General features: G+C 46.2%; 1 protein-coding gene across 7 annotated transcripts; it reads right to left on the bottom strand.

Annotated features, from left to right (window-relative positions):
• Positions 1-537: 537 nt before the first annotated feature.
• On the bottom strand, positions 538-25109 carry arhgap28 (Rho GTPase activating protein 28). 7 transcript variants are annotated; one of them, XM_023822879.2, is made up of 17 exons: positions 24861-25109; positions 24639-24701; positions 23046-23158; positions 9860-10035; positions 9476-9696; positions 7561-7645; positions 7137-7279; positions 6339-6504; positions 5746-5840; positions 4190-4267; positions 3420-3579; positions 2681-2763; positions 2128-2325; positions 1917-2054; positions 1280-1422; positions 1119-1183; positions 538-972 (listed from the first exon to the last, which is right to left on the bottom strand). In XM_023822879.2, the coding sequence occupies exons 3-17, from the start codon at positions 23078-23080 to the stop codon at positions 881-883; spliced, it is 1878 nt and encodes a 625-aa protein (XP_023678647.2). In that variant the 5' UTR covers positions 23081-23158; positions 24639-24701; positions 24861-25109; the 3' UTR covers positions 538-880. The 7 variants fall into 7 exon arrangements, with proteins under 7 accessions (XP_023678647.2, XP_023678650.2, XP_072567432.1 ...); XM_023822882.2 differs by having other exon boundaries at positions 9476-9740; positions 9860-10031; positions 24861-25108; XM_072711331.1 differs by having other exon boundaries at positions 9860-10031; positions 24861-25108.

The raw sequence follows: 25109 nt of genomic DNA, 5'->3' as shown, positions 1-25109 counted from the left end.
GTCATGAGTCTCCAGCTTAATCCTGCAGGAAGCATGCTAGATGTCTAACACTGTGTGCCAGGTGAAGCGCCTCACACCTAGGCCCCGTCATGGTCGCCATCGTAATACTCATTCCTTGTGCTAAATTGTATCCTTATTTGTAGGTACAGAATTTTCCAGAACTCATGCAACGATAGTCTTTGCTATTCACAAAGTTGGAGAAAGAGGCAGTTTTTGGTAATGAGGTCCATCACCATCTTGAGGGCTAAATGTTGATATTGGTGTGATCATGTTGCTCATGAACTGCACACACGCTGCACGCAACATCGACTCTTCAGGTCACATGGACACAAAAAACTCTAGTAGTGTTTGCAGTTCCTGTAATACCAAGGCATGAGTAATTAGCGATTCAGATATTGCACATGGCCTGGGAGCACTGGGAGCACTGGGAGGTGTGGGGGAGCCTCACTTGGGTGTTGGTCACTAGGATTTCATAGGATGTGGCACCTCCTCTTGGTCATGGAGAAGGAAAGCTCAGCCAAGAGAAAACAGCAAAAGAAACGTTAGCCTTTTAATCCTTAGCTTGTCAAGTTAGTTCCTCCTTGCCTTGATGACCAAGGCACAGATACATAAAAGAGTGACTGACAACAGCTTCTTTGTTCTCCAGAGCTTGTTGTTGCTGCTGCTTCCAGGAAGACGTCCTTCACACTGTGGATAAGTCTTTAATGGCCAAACCAGCATTATTTCCTTGGACTTTCTGTCCTCCTGGCTCCTAACGCACACATCCGTTATAAACAGCAGGCGGGTGGGTCGGTGGGTGTTCGGATGAGTGTGGGGCTGCATGACTCCCCCAGTGCTTCACTGCGACTCCATCACCAGTCCTTATCCAGTTAGCGGCTCCTCAGGAGTTCCTGGGCTTAAAGATCCACTCGCAGTTGGGATTGACCCGGTACAGGTCCAGAAGGTAGGTGTCAGGATCTAAGCAGCGCTCACCTAAAACGTGAATTGTGTCTAAGTTCACAGGAAGGGACAACGCAAAAAGCACCACGTGTTTCTCTACGATGACATAAGCATTAGCAGGATACACCCTGGAGAAGTTCGCCAAACTATTCTCACCAGAAGGCAAGGGGGCAGCTTACCTAAATTGCCCCCAACCTCAAATAAATACTGTCGGTGACGTTTGCCACAGCTCCGAGATCCTCTCCTGGGAAAGAAAAAAAAAAAACGGGAGCAGAATCAGCCAATTGTCCCTTTGATTCATGCTTGTGGAAATGTGGGGCGGCACTTGCAAACAACACACCCCGACACTGAGCCGTTCTCGCAGTCGAAGCGCGCCATGACGTCCTTGGCCTTGGTCTCGCCGTCCAGCAGCAGGGCCATGGACACCTTTGCGTGTAGGGGCGCGTGCACACGGATGAGGCCTTCTCCCAAGAGGCCAACCAGCTGTGTAAGACACACGCATCACCCCTGTTCGGCCCAGAGCCCAGGTCACGTGACCTTCTATCCAGCTCCATTTACATCTGCCCTATGGGAACTATAATTATGGCATGGCAGTCACCCCTGTGAGAGGCTGTTAAGTGCACCCACGTCTAGCAGGCAGGTACCCCCTCCTTCCTTAATCACCAAATCACTTGAAATTAATTAGGATGCAAATGAAGCTTAACGAAACCTGGTTAATGAGCACCAGGGCACAATTACGGAATGCTACGTGTTTTTCTGTAGACAGAAACTGACTGTGGTCACATCGAAAATGAATTTAAATCATGGGCTTAAGCAAATCATTAGCATGAAGCTGAAGTAACCTGCATGTTAATTAATCAGAACTGCAATCAGTTTTGCAGTTACTCGGGATAATTAAAACTTTTTCACTGAAGTCAGACTCTTTGGTCTCCTGTCCATTAGATGGCGCTTGTAACAACATCAGACCCGCAGCATACCTCTGTTTTCTCTCCCTTATTGCGATCGATATGCCACCTCCTCAGCAGCTTCCTCTTGCTCTTCTCTGACCCCAACATCTTCTTCCCTACCGAGGCCTCATTCAGCTTCCTAAGGTGGGAGATAAGGAAGCAGGGGACCTGGGGAGAGCAGGCATGGGGAGTCAGCACCGCGGCCATCGGTCACGCGAAGATGGGCCTGTTCCCCACTCACCGTCCATAAGAGGTCCTGGCTGGTGATCAGGAGCCGCACCAGGTGGGCCGCCCCCGCTGCGCCCTGCATCTCCTCCAGCTTTGCGTTCTTGCTCCGGCTGATGAAGAGGTTGGGCGCAACGATCATGGAGACGTTCCACAGGCTCATGCGGTTCTCCTCCTCATGGGCCACCACCTTCCTGAGGAACTCCAGCAGAGCCTTGGAGACCATAAAGGAGGACATTAGTGACGGCCAAAACGGCGCTTCATGAACCACGTGCTGTACTTTTTGACCCCACTAGGTGGTGCTCTCAGTTTAGTTAGGGCTAAAAGCATGCCAAAAAGGAAACCTAAAGCACCATTCAGTGAGGTCAAGAAGGACCACAAATGGTTCATGAGGCATCATTTTGGCCATCATTAAAGGACATAAATCACTAGGATCCCCTCCACCAGTGATTTTCCACAGACCTTCTCATCATGATCACCAAGCAGTCTTTACGTTTGCTGACATGGTATTAGAGATATGCTGTGTGCCTCAGCCTGATGTGAGGTGATGATGATTGAAGGTTTCATACCTTCAGTGTGTCTCTGTTGGCTTCAGGCAGCAGCATGATAAGGAGATGCAAAGCTTGGATCTGATTTCTGTACGTGGCGATATCTGGCAAGCAGATCAACATCGATCATCGAAAGCAGAATCACTTCCACATGCACACGCAGGTCCCAAATTCTGGGGAGTTTCAGCCATAAGAGTTGAGACTCTGGAGAAAGTAGCAGCATTTTGAACTTTTGATCTTCACAACAGCAAGGATAAGTTCGATGGGCTCCTAGGAAAACAGCAGCCTTACTTAATCTCAGGAACAGCTGCAGTACTTAAAGACACCACAAGGTGTCAGTATGTGAATAAGAACAACATCTTACAAATTTACAGTATTTAGAAGCCAGTTAAACTACAATACCAGAATCTTTTCACGTATAATCATCAGAATTAGTGATCTGCAACGAGGCAGTGAAGATTCCAAACACAAAGCCCTAAATAAATACTACATCAGCTAAATAAGTATGTGAACACTGACACATAAATTCTGTATATTAATTTCAGCATCAGGGACGGAGCTAGAAAGGATGGAAATGTACCACTAATGTGGGAAAAGAGTTTGTGAGCAGGGTGGTGATGTCCTGGAAGGACTGGCTGAAATACAGGCAGCTTTGTGTGTTATGCACTGTGAGAGTGGTCAGCGATGCAGGCGAGGGTCACCGGTATCTTCCATGAGAGGGAGAGGAATGCCAGATTCTGCTTTGTGAGACGGGACTCACTCTGCACAGCCAGGAAAGCCGGGAGATGCTGCTGAGTGAGGAGGGGAGAGGGCAGCTCCCGGATGAACATCTTCAGCAGGCCGGCCGCGTCGTTGTGTCGCACCTGCTCCCAGTCGAACTGGTCCTCGTAGAACTTGGCTTCCAGCTCCTGCCGCAGGTGCTGGTGGTAGAAAGAGGACCCCGCCCCCCCTTGCTATCATGCTGCTCTTTCCTTGAGGAGACACAGCCAAGTGGCGCTAACCGCTACCATGTGTTCACTCGTCCCGCCACAGGAAACCCAATAGCTGTGAGCCTTCTTGACTCTAAGTGGTCTGCAGGTTCAGGTTGAGGATTCGACCACTGAGGCGCCATATGGGGATGAGATGGGCCCCCGATTTCCGGGCCCACGATCTGGAGCAAGACAGCCAGTCGCACGCAAGGACCACAGCGGTACCCCTAAACCTAGGCCAAACCACAAACGAGAGATGGGGGGGGTGGGGGCTGCCTTCTTGTTTACACATCAGGCTAGGGCTGTGCAGGGGGCCTGGGGGGAGCAGGACGGCCTCTGCTGCACTTCCTGTCACGTAGCCACATAGGGAAATTATGGGTTTGGGGTTTGAACCGCCACAGATTTTTTCATTACTGATCAGGCATGTAGCCAGGTAATAAACATAGGAGTCTGAAGCCCACCTAGACCCCTGGTCAGTGAGATCCATTTAGTTATTTCTGGATACGGGCCCATGCACCTACAACCCACCCCGGAGCACATTACACACATTTCTGACCCTTACCTTGACCCTGGAGGCTGAACCCGGCACCCGGAGGATGCCCTCAGTTTGCAGGCCTGTCTGCTCCAGCTTGGACAGTAGCTGAAAGCAACACGCACACACAGTCAGACACGGACAGACAGACAGACATAAACAAGCAGACAGACAGACAGACATACACGGACAGACAGACAGACAGAAACAGACAGACAGACATACACGGACAGACAGACACATGTTACGCTCAGATAAATTAGAGAGCCAATTACAGAGGTACACATCTGAGAACAGCCATACAGAAGGGCCAGGGATTATCAGAGAAGTGTCTGACATAAACTATGAATACAATTTCTCTTTGATGGAGGGGGGGGGGGGGGTACATTTTCATCATGACTAATTTCTAGCTCATTTTTATAAACCGAGCACACAATTTGTAGTTTTGTTTTTTTTGGGGTGGGGGGCTGCACTGTTCTTTCTGCTTGATCACGCCGATGATAAATTGCCAAGATTTTATCGAAGCTGTTTGAACATGCTGGCTTGTGCCAAAAAAAGATTAAAGATTAAAAAAAGGGAAAAAAACACCTTTATCTCTGTAAGATAAGAGGCTCAGCCTCCCCATCTCTCCCTCGGTTGTGAAATCCAGAGAAAGAGATCTGACCCCCACTTTGCCGAGCTGGTGGCTCAAATCAAGGGCTCCCATGGGATCATGTGTTGTCTGCTTTCCCAGTAAGGAAGGGGGACACTTGGACCCCATATCTATACCCTCAGGCGGAAAAAATGTAGAGATGTTCCATGCTACGGAATTAAGGAACAGGCCCTCATCCCACATATGAAACATGTCATCTTTAAATTTCAAAGATTAGATTACAGTCATAAACAGTCTGGCACGGAAAAACTTTTATGTTGAGCTTCTGGAATTTTCCCCTTCACGAGCACCGACAAGACACCACACACATTCCTGTGCCACCCTGCGACGGGTTAAAGCCAGAGTGCATGAAAACCTGCGTGTTATGTAAAGTCCGTCGGAGCCTGTTGCGCGCGATAATGGCCGCTTCAAGATAGGGGGGCTCACCGACGAGGAGGCCGAAGGCAGAGAGGCTCGGCTGTTACCTCCAGCGGCGCGGATATGGGCCAACACAAAAGAATGCAGCATCCCCCAGATCCGGGCGTACCGGCTAGCTGTGACCGCTTTGCACTCATCCCCCGCCGTGGGGGAGGTGGGGGGGGGGGAGAATGCTGGGGAGTATGGGCTCAGGTTGATGCGCCCCTTGGTTCCCCACACTGTGGGTCCACCGCAGAGAACCATGTACAGGAGTCAGATGGGAGGTAACATCTGTGCGTTCCTTTCCCACACAGACACTCACAGCCATACGACCAGCGACTGACGTGGTGATGTTTGTGCAATTTTCACAGGGGGGTGAAGGAGGGAGTTACGGGGAGTTTCTGTGTCATTCTGATCCTCCCAGCTGCTGAGCAGAGTGTTATGGTGTGACTTACAGCCATCTCCCTCAACCCGGCACTCGGGTTCATTGCGATGGACCACAGTGTTACTGGGAAGAACGGCCCGGGAAAAACTGTACCTTTTTGAAAACGAGGGGAACTTTGGAGCCAGGAAGTTTCTTCTGGTCGTTTTCTAGAAGCGTCGCCAGGGAAACCCCGAAGATGCCACTTTCTGCTAACAAAACGGGTCAGTTTAGGGTCCGGCGACTGACAGGAAGGCCTGACAGGGACCAGTGTAAGACTGGGTATGTGTGTATGGTACACTGGAAGGCCTGACAGAGACCAGTTTACGACTTGGTATGTGTGAATGGTACACTGGAAGGCCTGACAGAGTCCAGTGTAGGACTAGGTATGTGTGTATGGTATACTGGAAGGCCTGACAGAGACCAGTGTAGGACTAGGTATGTGTGAATGGTACACTGGAAGGCCTGACAGAGACCAGTTTTGGACTGAGTATGTGTTTATGGTATACTAGAAGACCCGAAGGACCAGTTTAGGACTTGGTATGTATGTATGGTACACTGGAAGGCCTGACAGAGACCAGTGTAGGACTAGGTATGTGTGTATGGTACACTGGAAGGCCTGACAGAGACCAGTTTAGGACTTGGTATGTACGAATGGTACACTGGAAGGCCTGACAGAGACACAGTCCCCTCCCTATCACCCGACCCACCGCGAGCCTTGTTGCGCGTTAGCCGGTTCCTTTTCAGCTCGATGCCCAGGGTGTCGAAAAACGTGGTCAGCTCGATCAGGGCGATGTAGCTGATCTTCTTCATGTCCTCTGAAGAAAGGTCCTGAACTCTTGTCAGGCCCAGTTTAGGGGTAGGGGGCAGGAAGACCTTGATAAAAAGAGATAAGAGGTATGAACGTCAACAAGCATGGCCCTTCCGGAAGCCTGCATGTTAAAAAGCCTCCTTCCACTTATAAATTCATACATTAACTCAATCAGTCATAATTCGCATTATGCACAACATCAGAGGTAAATAAATAATACAGTAATGATAAGCATTAATATGAACACATGCAATCAGCAACAACCAAGAAGTGCACTCTTTGTTCAGAATACAAATCAGAACTTAGGTGCCAAGGAATCAGTCCATCAAACAAATAGAAAATTCAGATTCTGGCCCCACAGCAGGACTGGTTAAACCCCACACCATTGAGTAGCTGGTCATAGCTGCTCTCACTAACCTTCAGCTGCTGACCAGTGGGTTCAAAGCAATTGGATCTGACCTCTATAAGAACACTGTCAACATCCGTGAAGGTTTTGTTTCAAATATCCAGTTGAGTACTTTGTGACTGTGACTCATTATACTCAACTGGTTGGTTGACTAAAAACCTTGGTATGGATTTGTACTTTCTGGACCTGAACTTTCCACCTCTATCTGTAATGGATTACTCTGGTAGCTTCTCCCAACACTGGTCAATGTGACTGGAATTGAGAGAGGGGGGGTTAAACTGGGGCACTTACAGGCAGGGCTCCATCGTCCCTCCGGGTCTTATGGCAGTCCGGACAGTCGTGCTCCCTGCGGTAGGCAGCCAGCCCCTCAGAGTAGGGCACCTCAAACTGCAGGGTCTCTCTCACAGGCTCACAGCCCGACCCGCTGCCCTCCCCTGCGAAGGGAGGCGCCCATGAGGAACCACATGACTAATATGCATGACCAAAACCAAAAGAGGCAAGCAAGGCGGGGGTGTAAGAGGACTTTTTGAAAGGTTATTTTAGGTTATTACCCTGGGGAGCTTCTGTGGTTTGGAGTTTTTTTTTTTTTTTTACAAGCTCAACTACAATAAACATGAGATGAATGTAGCTGGACTGCTTTCCATCCCTGACCAGTGCCGCTCTCTAAGCTTGGTGGGTGGGGGTAGAGGAAGGGGGGTTGTCAGGCTTGGCTCACCTCGCGCTGGGGCCCAGGGTGGCACCTTGACTGGGAGCTGACCACCAGGCGAGATCTGGGGGCCTGAATCAGCAGGCTGTCCAGGCTGCCGGGAGAGAGTGAGAGAATCTGTCAGGGTAGCCCAAAGGCAGGCCGAAATGGGCCTCTGAATAAGGAGAAGTGGACAGGGATTGGCTGTGAAGGACTGTGGTGGACAGGGATTGGCTGTGAAGGACTGTGCTGGACAAGGATGGACAGTGGTAGGTTGTAAAGGACAATCAGCTGTTCCTTGACTATTATCAGTCTGAATCACTCCATCGATATCACATTGAGTCAGGGGAGACACAGAGAAGTGCGTAAAATGCAAATTCCTGAATGGATAAGCAAAATATGTGCAGCTCTTCGACGGCTGATATTTATGCGATATGTGCCTGTCTTCAGATAAATATTCTGAAAACTATCCTGCTTTTGCCTGTTACTCATTGGTGGCAGATGAAAGCCGGAAAAGCCAAACAGATGGAGAACATTCAAAGGAGCCTGAATATCAACAAATCTGCTCACTGCTAGCAAAGCAAACAATGTAAAAACCTAGTCACCAAAACTCCAGCTGAGACAGATCGGAACTGTACACACATTAAACAAGGCGGTGTAAATGTAGCACGAAACCCAGCAGAAAGGAGCATTTACCTCACTTCAAAGTCTAATGTGAACCTGTCGCAATTATTTTTTTTTTTTCGATGCGAAGTGCGCGAGGCTATTAAATGCAAAGCAATTTGCGATAAAAACCGTGTGTGATTTGCCTTTCAAACTATTTGTTGCGTGCCCATGTGAGGGATGGCCGTATACGGTTTCCTTTTATCGGGTTTTTTAATCGAGAGCCTTTATCGCTCACGCTACGGCTTTGGCATTGCTCCACTTTGTAAGATGGTCTCCGAAGAAGTGGCCGCGGAAGACTCCAGATGCCCGCTGCTTGGAAGAAAGCCTGACATGACTCACGGCCTCGGCACCTTTGGCAAACCGAGCTGAGAGGCCCGCCTCCACAGACTGAGCCACATCCCCCCCACCCCCCACCATAAACGTAAGCAGCCCTGTCACGGGACCACAGCGTTTCACAATTGATTTCCAGCCAGGCTTGGCAGCAGCCAAAACAATGCTGATTTATGCTCCCTGACCCCCCCGCCACCTCTCGGTTCCTCTCCAGTATCTGAACACCAAACATCACATGCAAATGCCTTCCCCTGCTACCTGGGACTTCCTAGTCACTGACTGCGAAGCCAGCAGGTGTGTCTTCTGAAGCCGCTGTGTTGGGGACGTCCGAGAGGAGATCGGCTATTTGGGGACGTCCGAGAGGAGACCGGCTATTTGGGGACGTCCGAGAGGAGAGCGGCTATTTGGGGACGTCCGAGAGGAGACCGGCTATTTGGTTCGTCCCTGGAATAAGGATGGCCTTGAGGGGCTGTGAGAAGGTGTCCCGGAAAGATCTCCGTTCCCAGGAAGGAATGGACAGACACACCACCACCTTCATTCTCAATGTTTTCCTCTGGTGTAGACCTGTGTACTCTGTGTTGTCACTGATGGGTTGATTGTTAAGGTGACTCTCAGACCTAGAGGGATGGTCTATAACAGGGACACTGAAGCACTGCTTCACACTTCAAAGGGAACAGGTCCAGTCCATTCCTTTAGGCCATATTTCTATTGTTATACTTTTGTACCAATTCCAGAGGTCCCTAGGTACCACAAAGGACCCTCATATAATTATAATTTCATATTTTGTCTTTTATTCTGGCTGAACTGGACAATAATGGCATGTCTGACAGAAAATGTTGGAACTTTCTGGATCAAAAGAATGGTCAAGAGGATGGAAAGAGTGGGGAGGACACTGGGACATGGGCGGGGGGGGGGGGTCGGTTATGCTGGAAAAATGGGCCTGACTCACCGCAGGGTCCGATCCCGGGAAGATGTCCCTCACGTGACGCGCAGACTGCCTGTTGTGTCTCCGCAGGGTCTGAGTATAGCTGTTCAGCCGCTTCTGTACCAGGGCTGCCTGCGAACGCGTGAGTGTGGAGAGCAGGGCCTCGGCAGGTGTGTCCCCCGAGGCCCCCGACACCAAGGTGGACAGCCCCGCCTCCTGCAGCCACGCCTCCTCAAGCTCCGCCTCTGGGAACATCCGCAGACACAGAGAACGTCAGCAAACCAGACATCTGTGGACAGAACCCAAAACTCTATGTAATAACTCACATAACCCTTAGGTGAGATCCCACAACCCCACGTAACAACAGTGCGGAGAGTACCGGCATCACACTCCCTGGGGCTGGCATACCATCCATGCTGTGCTCTTCCAGCAGAAGCTCCTGGCAGACGGGCCCACTTTCCGTGATGTTCCTCACCTCGCTCCAGTAGTCTTCCATGGAGTCCTGGGAAATGGCGAACCCGTCACGGGGAAGGCACAGGGCCTCCTGGGATATCATCCTGCCCGGCCACTGCTGGCTCCCCTCCCTAGCAGAGGCAGAGGCAGACGCTCAATCCCCATGTTCTCATTGACCACGATTCTCACGGTGACAAGATGCCTGATTCGCTTTGGCCAATGTTGGGGTGCCGATAAGGTACCTAGACAATTAATGAGAGCGTCCCTTTGATACGTGCATCGTTGAAAGAAAACACAAATGAGCCGCATGCCATGGCAAAAGGGACACGTTTGTCCCGTGGTGAAGTGAAGGATTGTGGGAAAGCGTGAGCATAACCACTCAAAGACGCACATTAGGGCCTGCAGGGCCCTGTGATCTGGGACACACGGGTGCCTTGCACAAGGGGCACCACATCCGCTCCACTTTCTGAATTTAGGACGCATTCTTTCGGGGTCCCTTTTGTGGGCCGTGCAGGTAAAAATACCGCGGAGTGCCAAGCGACCCGGCTGGCGGTGATGCAGATGAGCACAGGCTGCTACTCGCTTCCATTTCCCTGATTTCTTTTTTTGCCTGGCACTTTATCATTCATGGTAAGCTTTGGGTTAACCGGAGAGTGATAGGTGATGCCAGGTCCGACTAGCCCAAGGCCGTCTGCTGAGGGCTTTTGGCTATTTTTAACCCATCACACACACAGTTGTTTAGCAGAAGGCTGTGGCAGGGAAACCACACGCTTGGAGCCCCGGCTTTAAGGAGGTGGTCTGCTTCCCATTAGAGAGCCGTAATTACAAAATGCTGTGACATCATCAGGCCCCTCGCTGCTGATAAGGATTTATGAGTGGCGTGAAAACATTAACTCCTGTATTAGCGAAAGGGACAGCGGTAGGCGGAGCGGAGTCTGTGCAGTGTACTTTCTGCAGTCAAATTAAAATTAGGTTAATCTCACCCTTATCTGGGCTCTGCCAATCACGGAAATGCCTTTTGGCTTCCACGTTGCTGAACGCAGAACCTTCCGGGTTCTTTGGGTACCTTTTGCAGATTCATCTCCATGTGCGCCATGACTAAAGTTCAGCACGTTCTCTCTGTGGCTGCAGTAAAAAGGCCGGCATGTGGCTTTCCTGCAGGTGGGCATTCAGGTGAGACGAGCATCAAAGATTTACAGAGCCCCTAGCTCTTCCCAGCCAAACGGAGAATGAAAGACTGCACGTCCAAAGGCTCTTTATCTACTGGCTCATCTTCATGGAAGCGGAGGAGAGCTGAGTGATGGAGAGGTTATTGAATAAAGCGATTCATCACGGGAGTGATGATGGAGGCAGGGTGCTGTGCTTCAGCAGTAATGGACCCATAATCCCCTCTGGAATTGCTTCTCTTTCCTTCCGGTGATCAATAGAGAACCAACTGAGAAGCTCCACATTAACCGGCCACATCGGACACACAACGAAGGGGGGCGGTGACCAAATTGCTGGACAAAGAGCGGACTATCACACTCATTATATCATGAAATCCTGCCAGAGTTCCTGTCAAGAACAAGCAGGACCTGATGTGACAGTTGAGCATATCAGTGGAGGCCCACGGCCAAGAGCTGAACTCAGAGATGATCATAGAAATACAGCTCAGTCACTAAACCACGACGCACACCAAAACCTTCGGAAGTCGGACATTCCTCACAGCTGTCGAGGATTTAACATGGCGACCCCTTTGACAGCACTGCTGAAATGATGAGTACTCCATTCTTGTTATACAGTAGGCTTCTTTATCGCATCGTTAAGCAGCGTGATTCATGCTGGCCTCCTTTCATGACATGGTTTCCAGCAAGGTAGAGAACAGGTGAAAGAAAATATAGCTTTGCTACAAGGTGGTCCTTCCAATAAGCTGTAACTGGGGGCGTCACCACCACAGGTCAGGGTGCTTAGAACCATCAGTCATCCTGGGATCTGGACCCCTCCCCGCCGCCTGTAAAACCTCAAGAACAATGCACTCTGCCGAGGCTGGCTTGCATTTCAGACCATGCAGGAATCTGTGCGTCTTTGACAAACTTAAAGCCCCACAACTGTGGATTCTGCTGTCAATTATGATGCTTCACAGTGCCAAGATATTAACATAAATGACATGCTAAGATTGAGGCATCAAGTCTCGGCCCTGGAGGACACAAAACTTGCTGGTTTTCACTCAAACTCAGCTGTTATTTGGACAGAAAGTCAACGTGTACCTTCAAACCAGCAAAATCTGGAAAGCAATACCGAACTATACCTAAAATCCATGTGTCCTCATACAGTACATTATTCTTTTTATATTTGATCTCATTGGTATTTGATCCTGGACCCTATATCTAGGTAGGGTAGACTACAGTGGGCTTCTGTGTCACATGAAGGCATCGGATGTTCTTATAATGCACATCACTTATTCATTCAGTCAGTCACAAACAAACAAACCTACAAAAAAATAAACAAGCATCCCTACTCTCAATGATATAAAGCGCAGGGAGGACAACATTTTAGATACCAGCAAGCTGAAAGAAAATACACCACTTCATTCTAATGGAATCATTACTTGAATTTAAAAGCCATTGACCACTATACAAAGGCAGGCTACTAATTTACACAAATGTTATTGCGATTATGGCCCATGGCTGAGAAAATAAACAGCAGTTGCAGTTCTAGCAGATAGACCATAAACGCTAATAATGTTGCAATAGTATGTCTTTCATTACGGTGGAAGTGAGATGAAGCCAAGTGGTGGTTCAGGCCTCAGGTTAACTTCTGAACTGATGTTCCAGCACTGGGAACATCTCCCGAGATATGAGCTGAAAATTCCTTGGTGGTGAGCAGATATCTGAGCATACAAGCTAAAGCCGTCCGGCTTTGTCACCCAGCGCTCACAGACAATCGACGATCATCACAAATTCCAGATGCCACTGAGATTCCAACACAAATGAATCACACACGTTAAAAAAATAAATCACTCGATTCAGGGTGAGAAGTGATTCAGACAGTCGAGGGAGACAGGCACCGCTTAAGTCACGGGCAAAAGAAAATCTATAGTGGACGTCGTCAAGTGGGAATCACCCTTCCGTCTCTGAAAACTTTGTATTTTTCAAGCACCCCCCCCCAACCAACCACCCCCCGCCCACCCCCCTCTGCTGGCATTGAGGTGTCAGGCCAAACATGAGAAGAGGACTGTGAGATAGCTCTGAAGAAGACGAGTCAAGCTTCTGTTTTGATCTGACTGGCAGGAAAATGGGGCTTCACATGCTGTCATAACAGACAGCTGGGGAGTCGGGAGACGGGGGGGTGGCTGGGGGGGGTTTAAATCATACAGCTGATTATAATCTCATTGTCCAAACACTTTCATTAAACAAAAAGCTCTACGGGTCAGTATAGCAATCCAATACCCTGCAGATGAAGAACTCAAGCTTTGAGGTCAGCCTGCCAAAACAGATTTTTATAAAATCCCTCAAAAATTTTTATAAAACCCCGCATGTACAGCTGCAGCCCTTGGGAAGTTCACTTTCTCAAAAAGCTGCAAGTTTGTATAAGATTGTATTTATAAAAGCAAACAAAAAAATACTGCATATCAGCAAGAAAAACAGACCAAAAAGTCATATGAATAAATCACAAGAACGACTGTATGATGTAGGAACGCAGGGAGAAATCTGAAGTGAGGAATAGCAATTTACCCAATTTATATGAGAATTCACTGACGGTATTTTCCGACCTCAGAAAAACAGCGCGGTACCAAGACGAGCGGTGTGTAATTACCTCTCGGGGGCGAGGTGGGCAGAGAGCCGGACGCTCCTGTTCCTGAACGGCGGGGCCAGCACGGTGCGGGCGCGTGTGAGGCCGTGTGTGTATCTCAGGATTTCCTCTGTTGGCGTCGGGACCTCAGTGAAACTGGCTTCTTCCTCCTCCCACTGATCCCCCGCAAGACTCCACCCAGAGCACAAGTTTCCATCTCTTCCCCTCCCCTCTATCCCTCCTACTGTTCACCTACTTTGTTCTTCTCTTTTTGCCGTCTCACTGCCCCGTCTTCCTCTCCCGCTGCCATTTACCGCTTTCTATTACACATTATGCTTTCATCAGGAAACTGAGAGCTCTGCCTGACTGGGGTCGCAGTATCACGCCGTCTGATTTAACCCTTTCAGCTCTTGCTTCATAAAAGTGGATCTTGTTTGATTAACTGTATACATGTTCATTAATGGAAAGGGAGCAAGAGGACAAGAGGACAATTGACCTGTGATGTAGCAGGGGCGCTAACTGCAACCCCACCCCTTTACCTACAGCTTGTGGGGTTTGGGTTATGGTTAGGCTTAAGGTTGGGGGGGGGGGGGTTAGGGTTAGTAGATTTCCCTCAGGATGCCAAATACGTCAGAACCACTACTCCCATCGACAGTGTCAAATAATAAAAAAAAACTTTTCTTAAGATATATATTAGACATATATTCAGGTATTTTTCTTTTGTATTAACATGCATAAGCATCTATTTGGTAGTAAATTAATCTTTGGCCCCATCTAACATTTGCACAAATCACTGATTTGGTGTACCCCATATTCAAATAATGTTTTTTTTTTTTAAAAGGTTTGCAAATAATCTAGGAGAATCAGTCCAAGTGCTTGTCCGCTTGCCGGTCACATCAAATGTCGCATTCTATTCTGCATCGGGCTTGTCTCTGAGCCACACAAGATATTTCAGTTGTGAAAAGTGAAACAGGCCGATATTAACCAGGTGCCCTTCTCAGGAAACCAAAATCCTTAAAAAAAAAAAATAAAAAAAAGACGTCTCCGACTCCCACTCCAAGGTATGGCCCCAAGGACGGTATGTAGGTCAATGTTGATCAGGAGTAAATTCAAAACATGTGGCACCAATGAGGCCCGTAACCTTAGAAACCGGGGGGCCTCCACGGATGACCTCATTGCTGAGTATGTAAACAGCATGCACAAATTCCACAATCCAACAAAGGAAAACACGACAAATCCCATTTTTCATAAAAGGCGCTTACCTACACATTTTTGAAAGCTCCAAAGCAAAGTCAGACACTAACTATCCTTTCTAAGCGAAAGCCCCCTTACCTCACGCCAAGAAAACCTCTTCTGCAAATCCATCCATCTTTTCAATTCCAATCCACTACCAGGTCGTGGGGTCTTTGAAGTTGAATTTGAATACATGGGATTTGAGGATTAATTCCAAATTTAATCTTAATGAAAACTTACATGTAAATAAACAATTTCAATAAAATATTTGTTCTTTCTTGAAATTTCTCAAGGGAGTTCAAATCACCAGGAGGAGACCTCCACCTGAACAAAAGACGTGGCCTGAGATGGAGATGTGGAGATGATTCTGTCAGTCGTGTCATCCCTCCAGCAGCTCCCTTAATCACTGTATGGCCTTTACAGGCTCGTTGACCGTGTCCTGGAAGCAGCATCAGCAGAAAGCACTCGTTTAAAAATGAGCAAAGGCTGGAACATTAACCGCGTGGACGTGGTGGTCCTTGCACTCTCTGACAGCCTGAGATTGGAGCATTGGACCATCTTCAAAAACAGATCAATGAGACAGACCCAAATGGACCTTGCAGTCTCACAAATCATTTCTATATACAGTAATTTGGAGCTTCTCATTCATGCTTTTGTGTCTTCATGTTTAGACTATTGTAATAGTTTGTTTTCATGCCTGAATAAAAAGGAGCTCCTTTGTCTGCAATTAGTACAAAACTCTGCAGCGAGAATCTGGAGTCGCACTAATAGGAGCACTCAACATATCCCCTATTTTAAAACAACTTCATTGGCTGCCTGTGTCTTTTAGATATAAGTTTAAGATTCTGGTTCTGGTTTTCAGAGCCTTACATGGACAGGCTCCTTCTTATATTAGCGACTTGATCCACCCCTGCACCTCTGCGCGTGCTTTGAGGTGTATGGATCAAAATTTGTTGAAAGTTCCTCGCACTTATTTTCGCACTAGAGCTGACCGTTCTTTCCAGGCTGTAGCTCCTAGGCTTTGGAATGATCTTCCCTACTCTTTGCGCTTAATGGAATCTGTCGTCAATTTTAAGAGAGAACTAAAGATTCATTTATTTGTCCAGGCGTTCAAATAGTTATTTATGGGCAGTTATGATTTTTGTGTGGTCTTGGCTTTTTTGTTATGTTATGTATTTTTCTTTGTTTACTATGTTGTGAAGCACCTTGTGGCTTTTGCCTGTGAAAGGTGCTATATAAATAAAGATTACTTACTTACTTAAAAATACGAACACCCTCCAGTCGATTCAATGCGGCATCCCTGGACTTTTGAGAGAAACATAACTAATAAGTCAAATAATAAGGCTGGTATAATAAGAAATGTTCTAAGTGGATTGCTTTTAAGTAGCTGTGACACATCTCAAGAACTCAACAGGAAATTCCTGTTTTCAGATCAGTGTCACTGTAACAATCATAACAACAGACTTTGTTAATTAAGCCAGCAGCAGATTCAAGTCAAGAGCTCTACATTTTTATCAAAACATGCAAAGGCTGAATTTGCATCTCCCAGAGTGGCACAATGCTTAAAAAGGAGTACCAAGGTGTCCTACAGGGCTGTGGGGAAATTCAAGCAATCAACGCCTTCTTGCAAAGCATGCTGGGCAATTTAAAAAGAAGCAGTTGGGAATTATGTGGTTAAATGACATCTTTCTGCACACCGAGAGGGAGATGCTGAGTTATTGTGTGCGTATTTTCAGAAGAAATAAACATCGCTTTTGGAAACCCTAATGACGGAAACGCGGAGAAACAGCCCACGACTGGACGGTGTTAGGGTTAGGGGCTTCACTCAGAAATGCAACACCTTCCCATTCCTCTGTTAAAGCATCTTTAGTGTGCATCCATATAAAGCTACGGCACACCGATAAGAGACATCCAGCAAAGACAAAAAGTTCCAAAGGGGGTCATAGCGAGAACACTGAAGGACATTTTAAAAAGGACACCCACTTGTAATAGTTATTTTTTAGGGCATGGCTAAAAATGGCTGAAATTGAAGAAGCACCACTTTGGACACTCTAATGCAGAATTATAAGTTTAAAATAGGAACAGAATCTGAGACGAGTTTGAGTTTGAGGTATCCCTCCCCCCTCCCACAATCCTCTCTGGCTAGGCCAACTCGATGGAGGATATGTTTTGGCCTCCCTCTGGATCACCTCAGACTTTCAGAAGAGCTGAGGAGGAACTCCTAGCTTCCTGCCGACGTGAATGTAGGGCTGAACTTCCCAGGAGAGGCATAAGACCAAAATGCATCAATGACATTCGGTCGAACTTCTTAAGAGGCTTTACCTGCATTTTCTACACCCAGCTACACAATACTTTGGGGCATATATGCAAGGGCAAGCTTCTTAATCATCGCTTTAATTTTTATAGGAAAAGCAGGGAATAAATTAAACAAATTCCCCCTGGATGCACAGATCCAAAGGTGAATAAATATATTCTAAACAACACTATTGTTAGAATTACTCAATCGCAATCTAGGTCATTCAAGGAAAGGCTGAATATCCTTTGTATCATTGAATATGGGGGCCAACATCACTTTGCTATAGATCCCAAATAAACTGGGCCCCACATCCAGGCCTCTGCCATTTTTGTACCATTATAAATTTCTCAGCCAAAACCAGCAACCATATTTAAAGGCACCAAATTCTTTTAGTTTTCCTTCACAGAAAGATCCGCATTCACTTTAAAAGGGGCACATTGACCACCAAAATCACAAATATTATGCGTTTCACAGAACGTGTGGTCAAACAGGGGAAATTTTCTCACGAGAAACACAGATATGTTCATTTGGTAAGAGGAAGTTCCCCATGAATTTCTGAGTTTCCAACCAAGGAGGATCATACATGTCACAAAGAGAGGCAATAAAGTGTCACCATTTAGGGACATTTCAGCCACACTCCGTACATTAACACTTAACAATAACAGGTGTGAAATTTAATATCAAATAATTAATACACAAATTTATATAAAAAATTAAATTGTTAATTGTTCAGTTTTTTCAAATGTCTCGTTAAAAGCGACACACATCTTTCCTAATAAAAAACTGCACTTAAGTTACACGCTGATATCCTGGTAGTGAATTATGATTCAGTCCTTTCTGTTTGTGTTAAACCTCATCTGGTTCAAAAAGCATCTGATTGCATCTGATTATACAAAGGGCTGCATTTTCACAAAAACTGTTCCGACGAACTTCTCTGTACTACAAATCTGTACCAGTAAAATTCATAAATAGGTTGAATATGTTGTCATCAGCATTTAAACCTCTGCAGGGCATGCATATGGTATATGGCTGAGGTTACAATTCATCTGCCCCTTGCTGTTCTTCTGCTGTACTGTTGCACATAAGGAGCTTCTCAGCAACTGGTTGCAACCGCGAGTAAACAATATTGATTTGCTGCTAAATTCTTAAAGAGTCGTATAATGAGCCATACTTCAAAATGGACTCATTCTCAGAGAGCCCCAGACAGACAAGCCCAAGACAGACAAGGAAGCATACTGCCTACACCTTAATGGGTTTGAATAACAAATAAGAACTTAATCGTGCATTGGGCAGGTGTCCATCAAATCATGACTCAGATCACCATTTGGATGTTAGTGGTTCCCAGAATGGGGCCATTTGCATTTTTGTTCCGGTTAAGAGCTACTCACAGAATACATAAATCATAATAACTGATGCAAATGCATATTATTCTTTTTTGACACAAGACTCTGCAATGCTTTTATTTTTCCAAGAGGGGCCTTTGGGCACATTCTTTGGTCCAGACTCTCAGAGAATCACCAGGACCGACCATCATGCTCTCTCCTCTGCATCGTCACTCTTATTTAGGATTTCTAGAGACTTCACGGTGTTTCTCAGAGACACCCACAATCCAGGACCACACCCACCACCCTGCTTCATAGTAAGTACACTGTTACGGTCGTTCCATTTCACTTTGTGTCACTACAGTACATTCATACAAGTATTACATTCTCTGCATTTCAGGCACACATTCAGGACGTTAATACCAGACGTGAAATGTGATATCGGGGATTGTTTACAGGCTGGCAGCCTGTGGTTTTGAGTCTGGACCTAGCTATGTCTGGGCTTGGCCTTTGTCAAGTTTCCCCATCACTGCTCTGGTTTCCTCTCACATTCCACAGATGAATCAGGTGAGTCGCTGACTCTTAACTTGTGTAATTACACGTAAGATGCTCAATGATAAGCTGGACTCCGTCCAGGGTTCACAATGCCCATCTAGAGGCTACGGATCAGTGCTGTGCTATTTCAATAAGCAGTCATTCGGTTAAAGCGAGCAGCAATTCACCATTGCCTCATTCTCTTCATTTCCCCCCCATTACCCGTCTATAAATCCGGTGCCACACAAACCAGTTTAACGAGAAAACAAATATGTGCCTACGGTCAGCATGTTCTGTCTGTAATCAGAGGAACAATGAAGAGTATGATTTTAGGTAGACGCGTTGTGTGTGGCTCAGAAGGTTATGATACTGTGGTTGTGATCAGTAGGTTGTTGGATCAAATCCCTGGGTCAGCAGAATGATTTAACTGTTGGGCCCTTGAGCAGCGCCCTTAACCCCCCAATTGCTCCAGGGACTGTCTGATCCTGCTTTCTCAGTTGTATGTCGCTATAGATATAAGCACTCGCTAAATAAATAAACCGTAAAGATATAAGCAGCTTCGCTTAGGCTGGCAGTCACGCTGTTTTCACACAGCTGCTCACACCGCCGCCACTCGAGCAATACAAAACAGCGGCCAAATTTGCCAGCGCCGCTGCTCTCTGCCCAAACCCCCTGTGGCTTTCTAGTCAAACTGGAGCCCTGTAGGAAAAAAAAAACAAACAAATTCATTTACAATTAAAAATGAGCCTGGAATGTGGGGCTCTGGAAGCCCGTAAGTGCTTCTCCTTTGCCGAATATCACTAAAAGGGAGACCTCAAACATGTGCTGAACTACGGTGCCACTGCATCAAACCCACACCACCCGCCGTCACGCTGCCATTCTAGGCCGAGATACGGCTGGCACTAACAGCAGCCTGTGCAGCCCGTAAACCCAGCAGCCAATGGCTCTGCAATCTGAAATCCATCGCTTCCAGAGAGACAGAAATCCAGCTTCCCAGTAGAAACAACAGGCGTGGCGATTCACAAAGTGCCATAGTAAATCTGGATAATCTAACCAGACATAACAGAGGTTTACCTCAGGGCCGGTCAACCCTATATGTAACACAGGCGGCCGCCTCCTTCTTACGCATGGTGCGTGCCACCCTGTGCCCCTAACCCATGACCTCGGCAGTGCCGGGACAGAAAAGCTTCAGGAGTTGGCGCTCCAGCGGTGCTAATGGTTCCCCAGTCTGGATTCTAATCTGTGGATGCAAATCTAGCACCATAATCTGTTACAGTATGTGTCTGTACCCCTGAGCACTGAGAAAGCCATCCCATCTAAAAGAGAGCCCCCTTAACCTTTATCTGAAAGACATGTTCAAAAGTATTCATGCCTCAATGGGAATCTTGCCCCACAAATTGTCAACGGAGCACATTTTGAATCAGAATGTCCGGCAATAACAAACCATTCTTTAATGCATGCTGCATCTCTAAGGTTAAAGACTATATGCAACTCTAAATAACCAACTCCTCATACAACCTATCTACCAGAAAAATCTGAAAGAGAAGCTGTGCTTCACCACTGCCATACCAGTGAGCCGAAGTTTACAGTGTAACAGACTGCGCACTGACGTGTAGCATTCAGGAGGAAATGCCTAAGTGACGTTAACAATCGTCTAGCTTCGAAACCAAACGGAATTCCTCTTGCAGAGTTTGTGTCAAATTTATGATAAGGATTTGTGTTGAGCAAGGCTCTGGGCATTCCTTCCTGTCCTCACCTTGCAGTCGCATGCAGCGAGAGCCCGCCCTCCACACCCTAGACAAAAGACCAATCTATAAACGGAAATAAACAAGAAACAGGCCCAGCGGCGCTTCTGCCATCCAACCATAAAGCCAGACGCCAACTGCAGAAAAATAAACAGAAGATGAAAGCGGAGTTTCCTCGCCATACGCACAAACCCGCTTGTGGCTCATTGCTGCTCTTCACTCTGTCACCAAATGCAGCCTCAGATCCATTATTGATTTCCTAAGCGTCACTATGACGATAATTGTTCGGTGTGGATACAGTTACCCTGAGCAGAGCCTGCAAGTGGGGCTGTGGAGCCCATGAAAAATTGACCTAAATAGCAGCAGGATTCACTTAGAAAATCACCCAGCACATGTCCCTGCAGACGACTGCATTGTTGTGAAACATTGTGACGTTACACACATTCTGCACTTTTGCTATCATTTAAGACTGCCAATTGGAATAACGGCTATCGAGGCACCCATTATTGTTAAGACAGTCCCATTCCAACACTAACATCTCCTAGAGTTTAAGACACCTGAAAGCACAGATAAGTTTCGCAGGGAGACAGTGATATCCTTTCACTCTTCACAAAGGAGTCTACAGCATGAGACACATCCCCCTTTGTGTGGGATGAGGTCCGCTGAATGGAATATTGTCCTGTGATAAATATGGCTGACTCACTGATGTACGGAAATCTATGAATCAGAAACATAATATTTGATTAAATGTGAAAATGGTGAAAAAAGGTCAGCAGAGTAAGATCAGAAACAAAACCAAGATATCTTAGAGACTCGTACAGCTTCGTGTTAACTTTTGTAATGCCATGTTGAATAAGTTACATTTCTCCTTCACAACAGTCACTCAATGTGACACTCAATCAGTTAATAAGCAAGCAGACAGGATTAATTAAATAGACTTTAAATACACCAAACTGAATATTTGCGTTTTTCAATAATCATAAAATTATTCTTCCGAAATTCACTCAAAGGCATTAACTCACATTTACTATTAAAATGTATAAGAACATAAGAACATAAGAAATTTACAAACGAGAGGAGGCCATTCGGCCCATCAAGCTCGTTTGGGGAGAACTTAGCTAATAGCTCAGAGTTGTTAAAATCTTATCTAGCTCTGATTTAAAGGAACCCATGGTTTTAGCTTCCACTACAATAGCAGGAAGACTATTCCATACTCTGACTACACGCTGTGTAAAGAAGTGCTTCCTCAAATTTGTTTTAAAATGTTCTCCCGCTAATTTCCACTTATGGCCACGAGTTCTAGTATTTAGACTAATATTGAAATAGTCATTTGGCTGAACGGCATCCAGACCCGTTAGAATCTTATAGACCTGAATCATATCCCCCCTTAGCCTCCTTTGCTCAAGGCTGAACAGATTCAGTTCCGCTAACCTCTCCTCGTAAGACATTCCTCTAAGACCAGGAATCATTCTCGTAGCTCTTCGTTGCACCTTTTCTAAGGCAGCAATGTCCTTCTTGAGGTATGGTGACCAAACCTGCACACAGTATTCTAGGTGGGGTCTTACCAAGGAATTATATAAGTGTAACATCACCTCCCTTGACTTAAACTCCACACATCTAGAGATATAACCCAACATTCTGTTCGCCTTTTTTATTGCTTCCCCACATTGGCGAGAGTGGGACATGGAAGCATCAACATACATACCGAGATCTTTCTCGTAATCAGCTACCTTTATTTCAGTGGAACCCATAAAATATCTGTACTGTATATTTCTGCTCCCTGCATGGATTACCTTACATTTATCTGTGTTAAATTTCATCTGCCAAGTATCAGCCCATTCGCTAATTAAATCCAGATCCCGTTGGAGCCTCTCTGCTGCTAGATTAGTATCTGCTACCCCGCCCACCTTAGTGTCGTCTGCAAATTTAACCAGTTTACTGTATGTATTCGTGTCAATATCATTAATGTAAATTAGGAACAATAGTGGTCCTAAAATTGAACCCTGCGGTACCCCACTATAAACGGAGGCCCACTGTGACATAGTGCCTCTAATAACTACTCGCTGCTTCCTATCAGTTAGCCAGTTTTTGATCCAAGCTGCCACAGTTCCTAAAATTCCTGCAGCTTTAAGCTTTAACAAGAGCCGTTTGTGGGGGACAACATCAAAGGCTTTCTGGAAATCTAAGTAAATCACATCATAAAATCGTATGTCACAAGAAATTAACCAGGATTTACTAACTTGCCATTCAGGCATGAATAGAGAGATGACTTCATCAGTTGTCGTCATGGAGACACATGGTGTGACATCACTTTACTTATGGAGTGCATGCAGCTGATGGTCTGTGATTCCACCTGTGAGTTACAGGAGAGCGCATCAAAGGGATAACTGTGCTTCAAAGGGAGAAGCCAGAGCATTCATTACCTTCCTAAAGCCTACATTTCTGGGATACAGGAACAGGCATGTGCTTGCTTGTTTGCACACTCTTTGTCTTATGTCAAAAAACAACGATAAAAGAACAAATAAATGTAAATTGTTGCGAGAAGTGATGTGTGAGTTTAATTCAATTTCAGGGGGCTCAGCATACGCTGTATTCAGCAGAACAATACAGCGATGGATTTCAGACAGAAATACAAAATCTGAAAGTATCACTGGTAAATAAATGTAAAGTCTCTCATTAAATAATCACACCCCATACTATCTGTATATTCACAACCCCTAAAACCACCAGCAATTAGATCTTTGCCCTCTTTCTCTTTGGATTTTCATTAACTCCGGCAGCAAAACAAGTCAAAGATTTTCACAAGTGGCAAGCGACAACACATACAAGCATATATATAGATTTTTCTTCTTTATGAACTCAGTAATAATGACTGTTTTACCAGCAGGTGCGAAGTCATAATCAGCAGTTCAATAAATATTCATTCACCCTCTGTATTTTATAAGCAGCTAGTGATGTAGCTTGTAATCATCGTGCTTTTTAATAAATAAGGCAGAGCAAAGGCAAGACCCCCCGGGGGTGTTCTGGCACCACGCCAGGTTGGCGGAGACCAAAGCTGCAGCTTTTTGCTATTGGTTACAGTAATTATTAAAAAATAAAAATAAAAAAGACAGACACCCCGTGGCTTTTACACTTACCAGAATAGCACAAAAGGAGTTTAAAACAACAAGCGCGCACACCCCAACACCTGTCACTGTCTGTTGGGGTTGCAGGAGATATATGTGCAAAAACAGCTGCAGGCTTTTCTGTTTTCATTGTTGTTGTTGTTGCTGTTTTTCATATGAGAAATGGTATTAAGACTTTCTGCACTCTTACGAACACGAAACTACTGCTAAGGTCATAACTCTGCGCAAATACATCGAGCCACGTTATCCGGTTTAAATAAGAATAGCAAAGAAGCGCTACCATCTCATCTTTGTGAGACAAATAAAAACAAGCTACTTAAAGCCCTCAAGCAAACTTTGCGTGGTTCCTTGCTAAACCTTTGCTAACTTTATTATGTTATGTCCTGTGTGATGACTTATGTCCAAAATGGTTCATATGTCAATTTTTCTTTTACACTGCACTGTAGCTGTATCTCAGTTCACATTCTAACTACTTCTAACTACTGCCAAAATGCGTTGCACTCTATACAATGACAATAAAGGAATCTAGTGTAATTTGCAAAAGAGACGCACAAATTACATGTAATTATTACACTTAACATGCATTTAAATCAAAGTGGCATGTGTTCGGTGCGAAACGAAAGTGTTAGGACGACTGCATGTCAAAGGTACATCACGTATAACTGCCATGATATGTCAGAATATCTGTTATTTGCGCACACGTCTTACCTGTTTAAGCGACTGCGTCCGGGAGACAGCAGTGTCCCCGAAGCCCGATCGCCCAGTGATGTCCTGCACGGGGAGTACGAGTGGAAAGCGGTCAGAACCACGTTGCCCGAGCCTGTCATTTCCATCCTTAAACCTGGAACAACTTCAACTGCTGATTCCGGACAGCAATATTTCATTCACTCTTACGCACTAACCACAGGACATAAAAAATGAAATAAATACCGGTAACGTTTCAGACTACCATCCCGGGGTTCCGAGAGCAATTTAGCAGCGCGCCGCCACAAAAGCCAGCGGAGCCGCGGCTCTGTCGGAGTTTCTCCGTATTTGCATGAACTTCACACCGCCCACATTTACCCTGCAAATCTTAAACGCCACAAAGTCGCGGATCCATGCTTAGTGGCCGTTAACAGCAATTCAAAGAATGCTTTAGGAATCCCTAAGAAAACTACGAAATGAGGGCAAACGTCTTGG

The sequence above is a fragment of the Paramormyrops kingsleyae genome, chromosome 4, assembly GCF_048594095.1.
Source record: "Paramormyrops kingsleyae isolate MSU_618 chromosome 4, PKINGS_0.4, whole genome shotgun sequence".
NCBI lineage: Eukaryota > Metazoa > Chordata > Actinopteri > Osteoglossiformes > Mormyridae > Paramormyrops > Paramormyrops kingsleyae.
The sequence above is the reverse complement of the archived record's forward strand: the minus strand, read 5'-3'. Positions and strand labels throughout refer to the sequence as shown.

What these genes read in the sequence shown, in the direction of transcription:
- arhgap28 (XM_072711331.1), bottom strand. Translation starts at nt 23,093, where the DNA reads ATGACGACAACTGATGAAGTCATCTCTCTATTCATGCCTGAATGGCAA. An exon ending in TATTCATGCCTGAATGGCAA is followed by an intron (nt 10,032 to 23,045) that starts GTTAGTAAATCC and finishes TCTGCTAGGGAG; the next exon opens with GGGAGCCAGCAGTGGCCGGG. An exon ending in GAGAACGGCTCAGTGTCGGG is followed by an intron (nt 1,184 to 1,279) that starts GTGTGTTGTTTG and finishes TTTCTTTCCCAG; the next exon opens with GAGAGGATCTCGGAGCTGTG.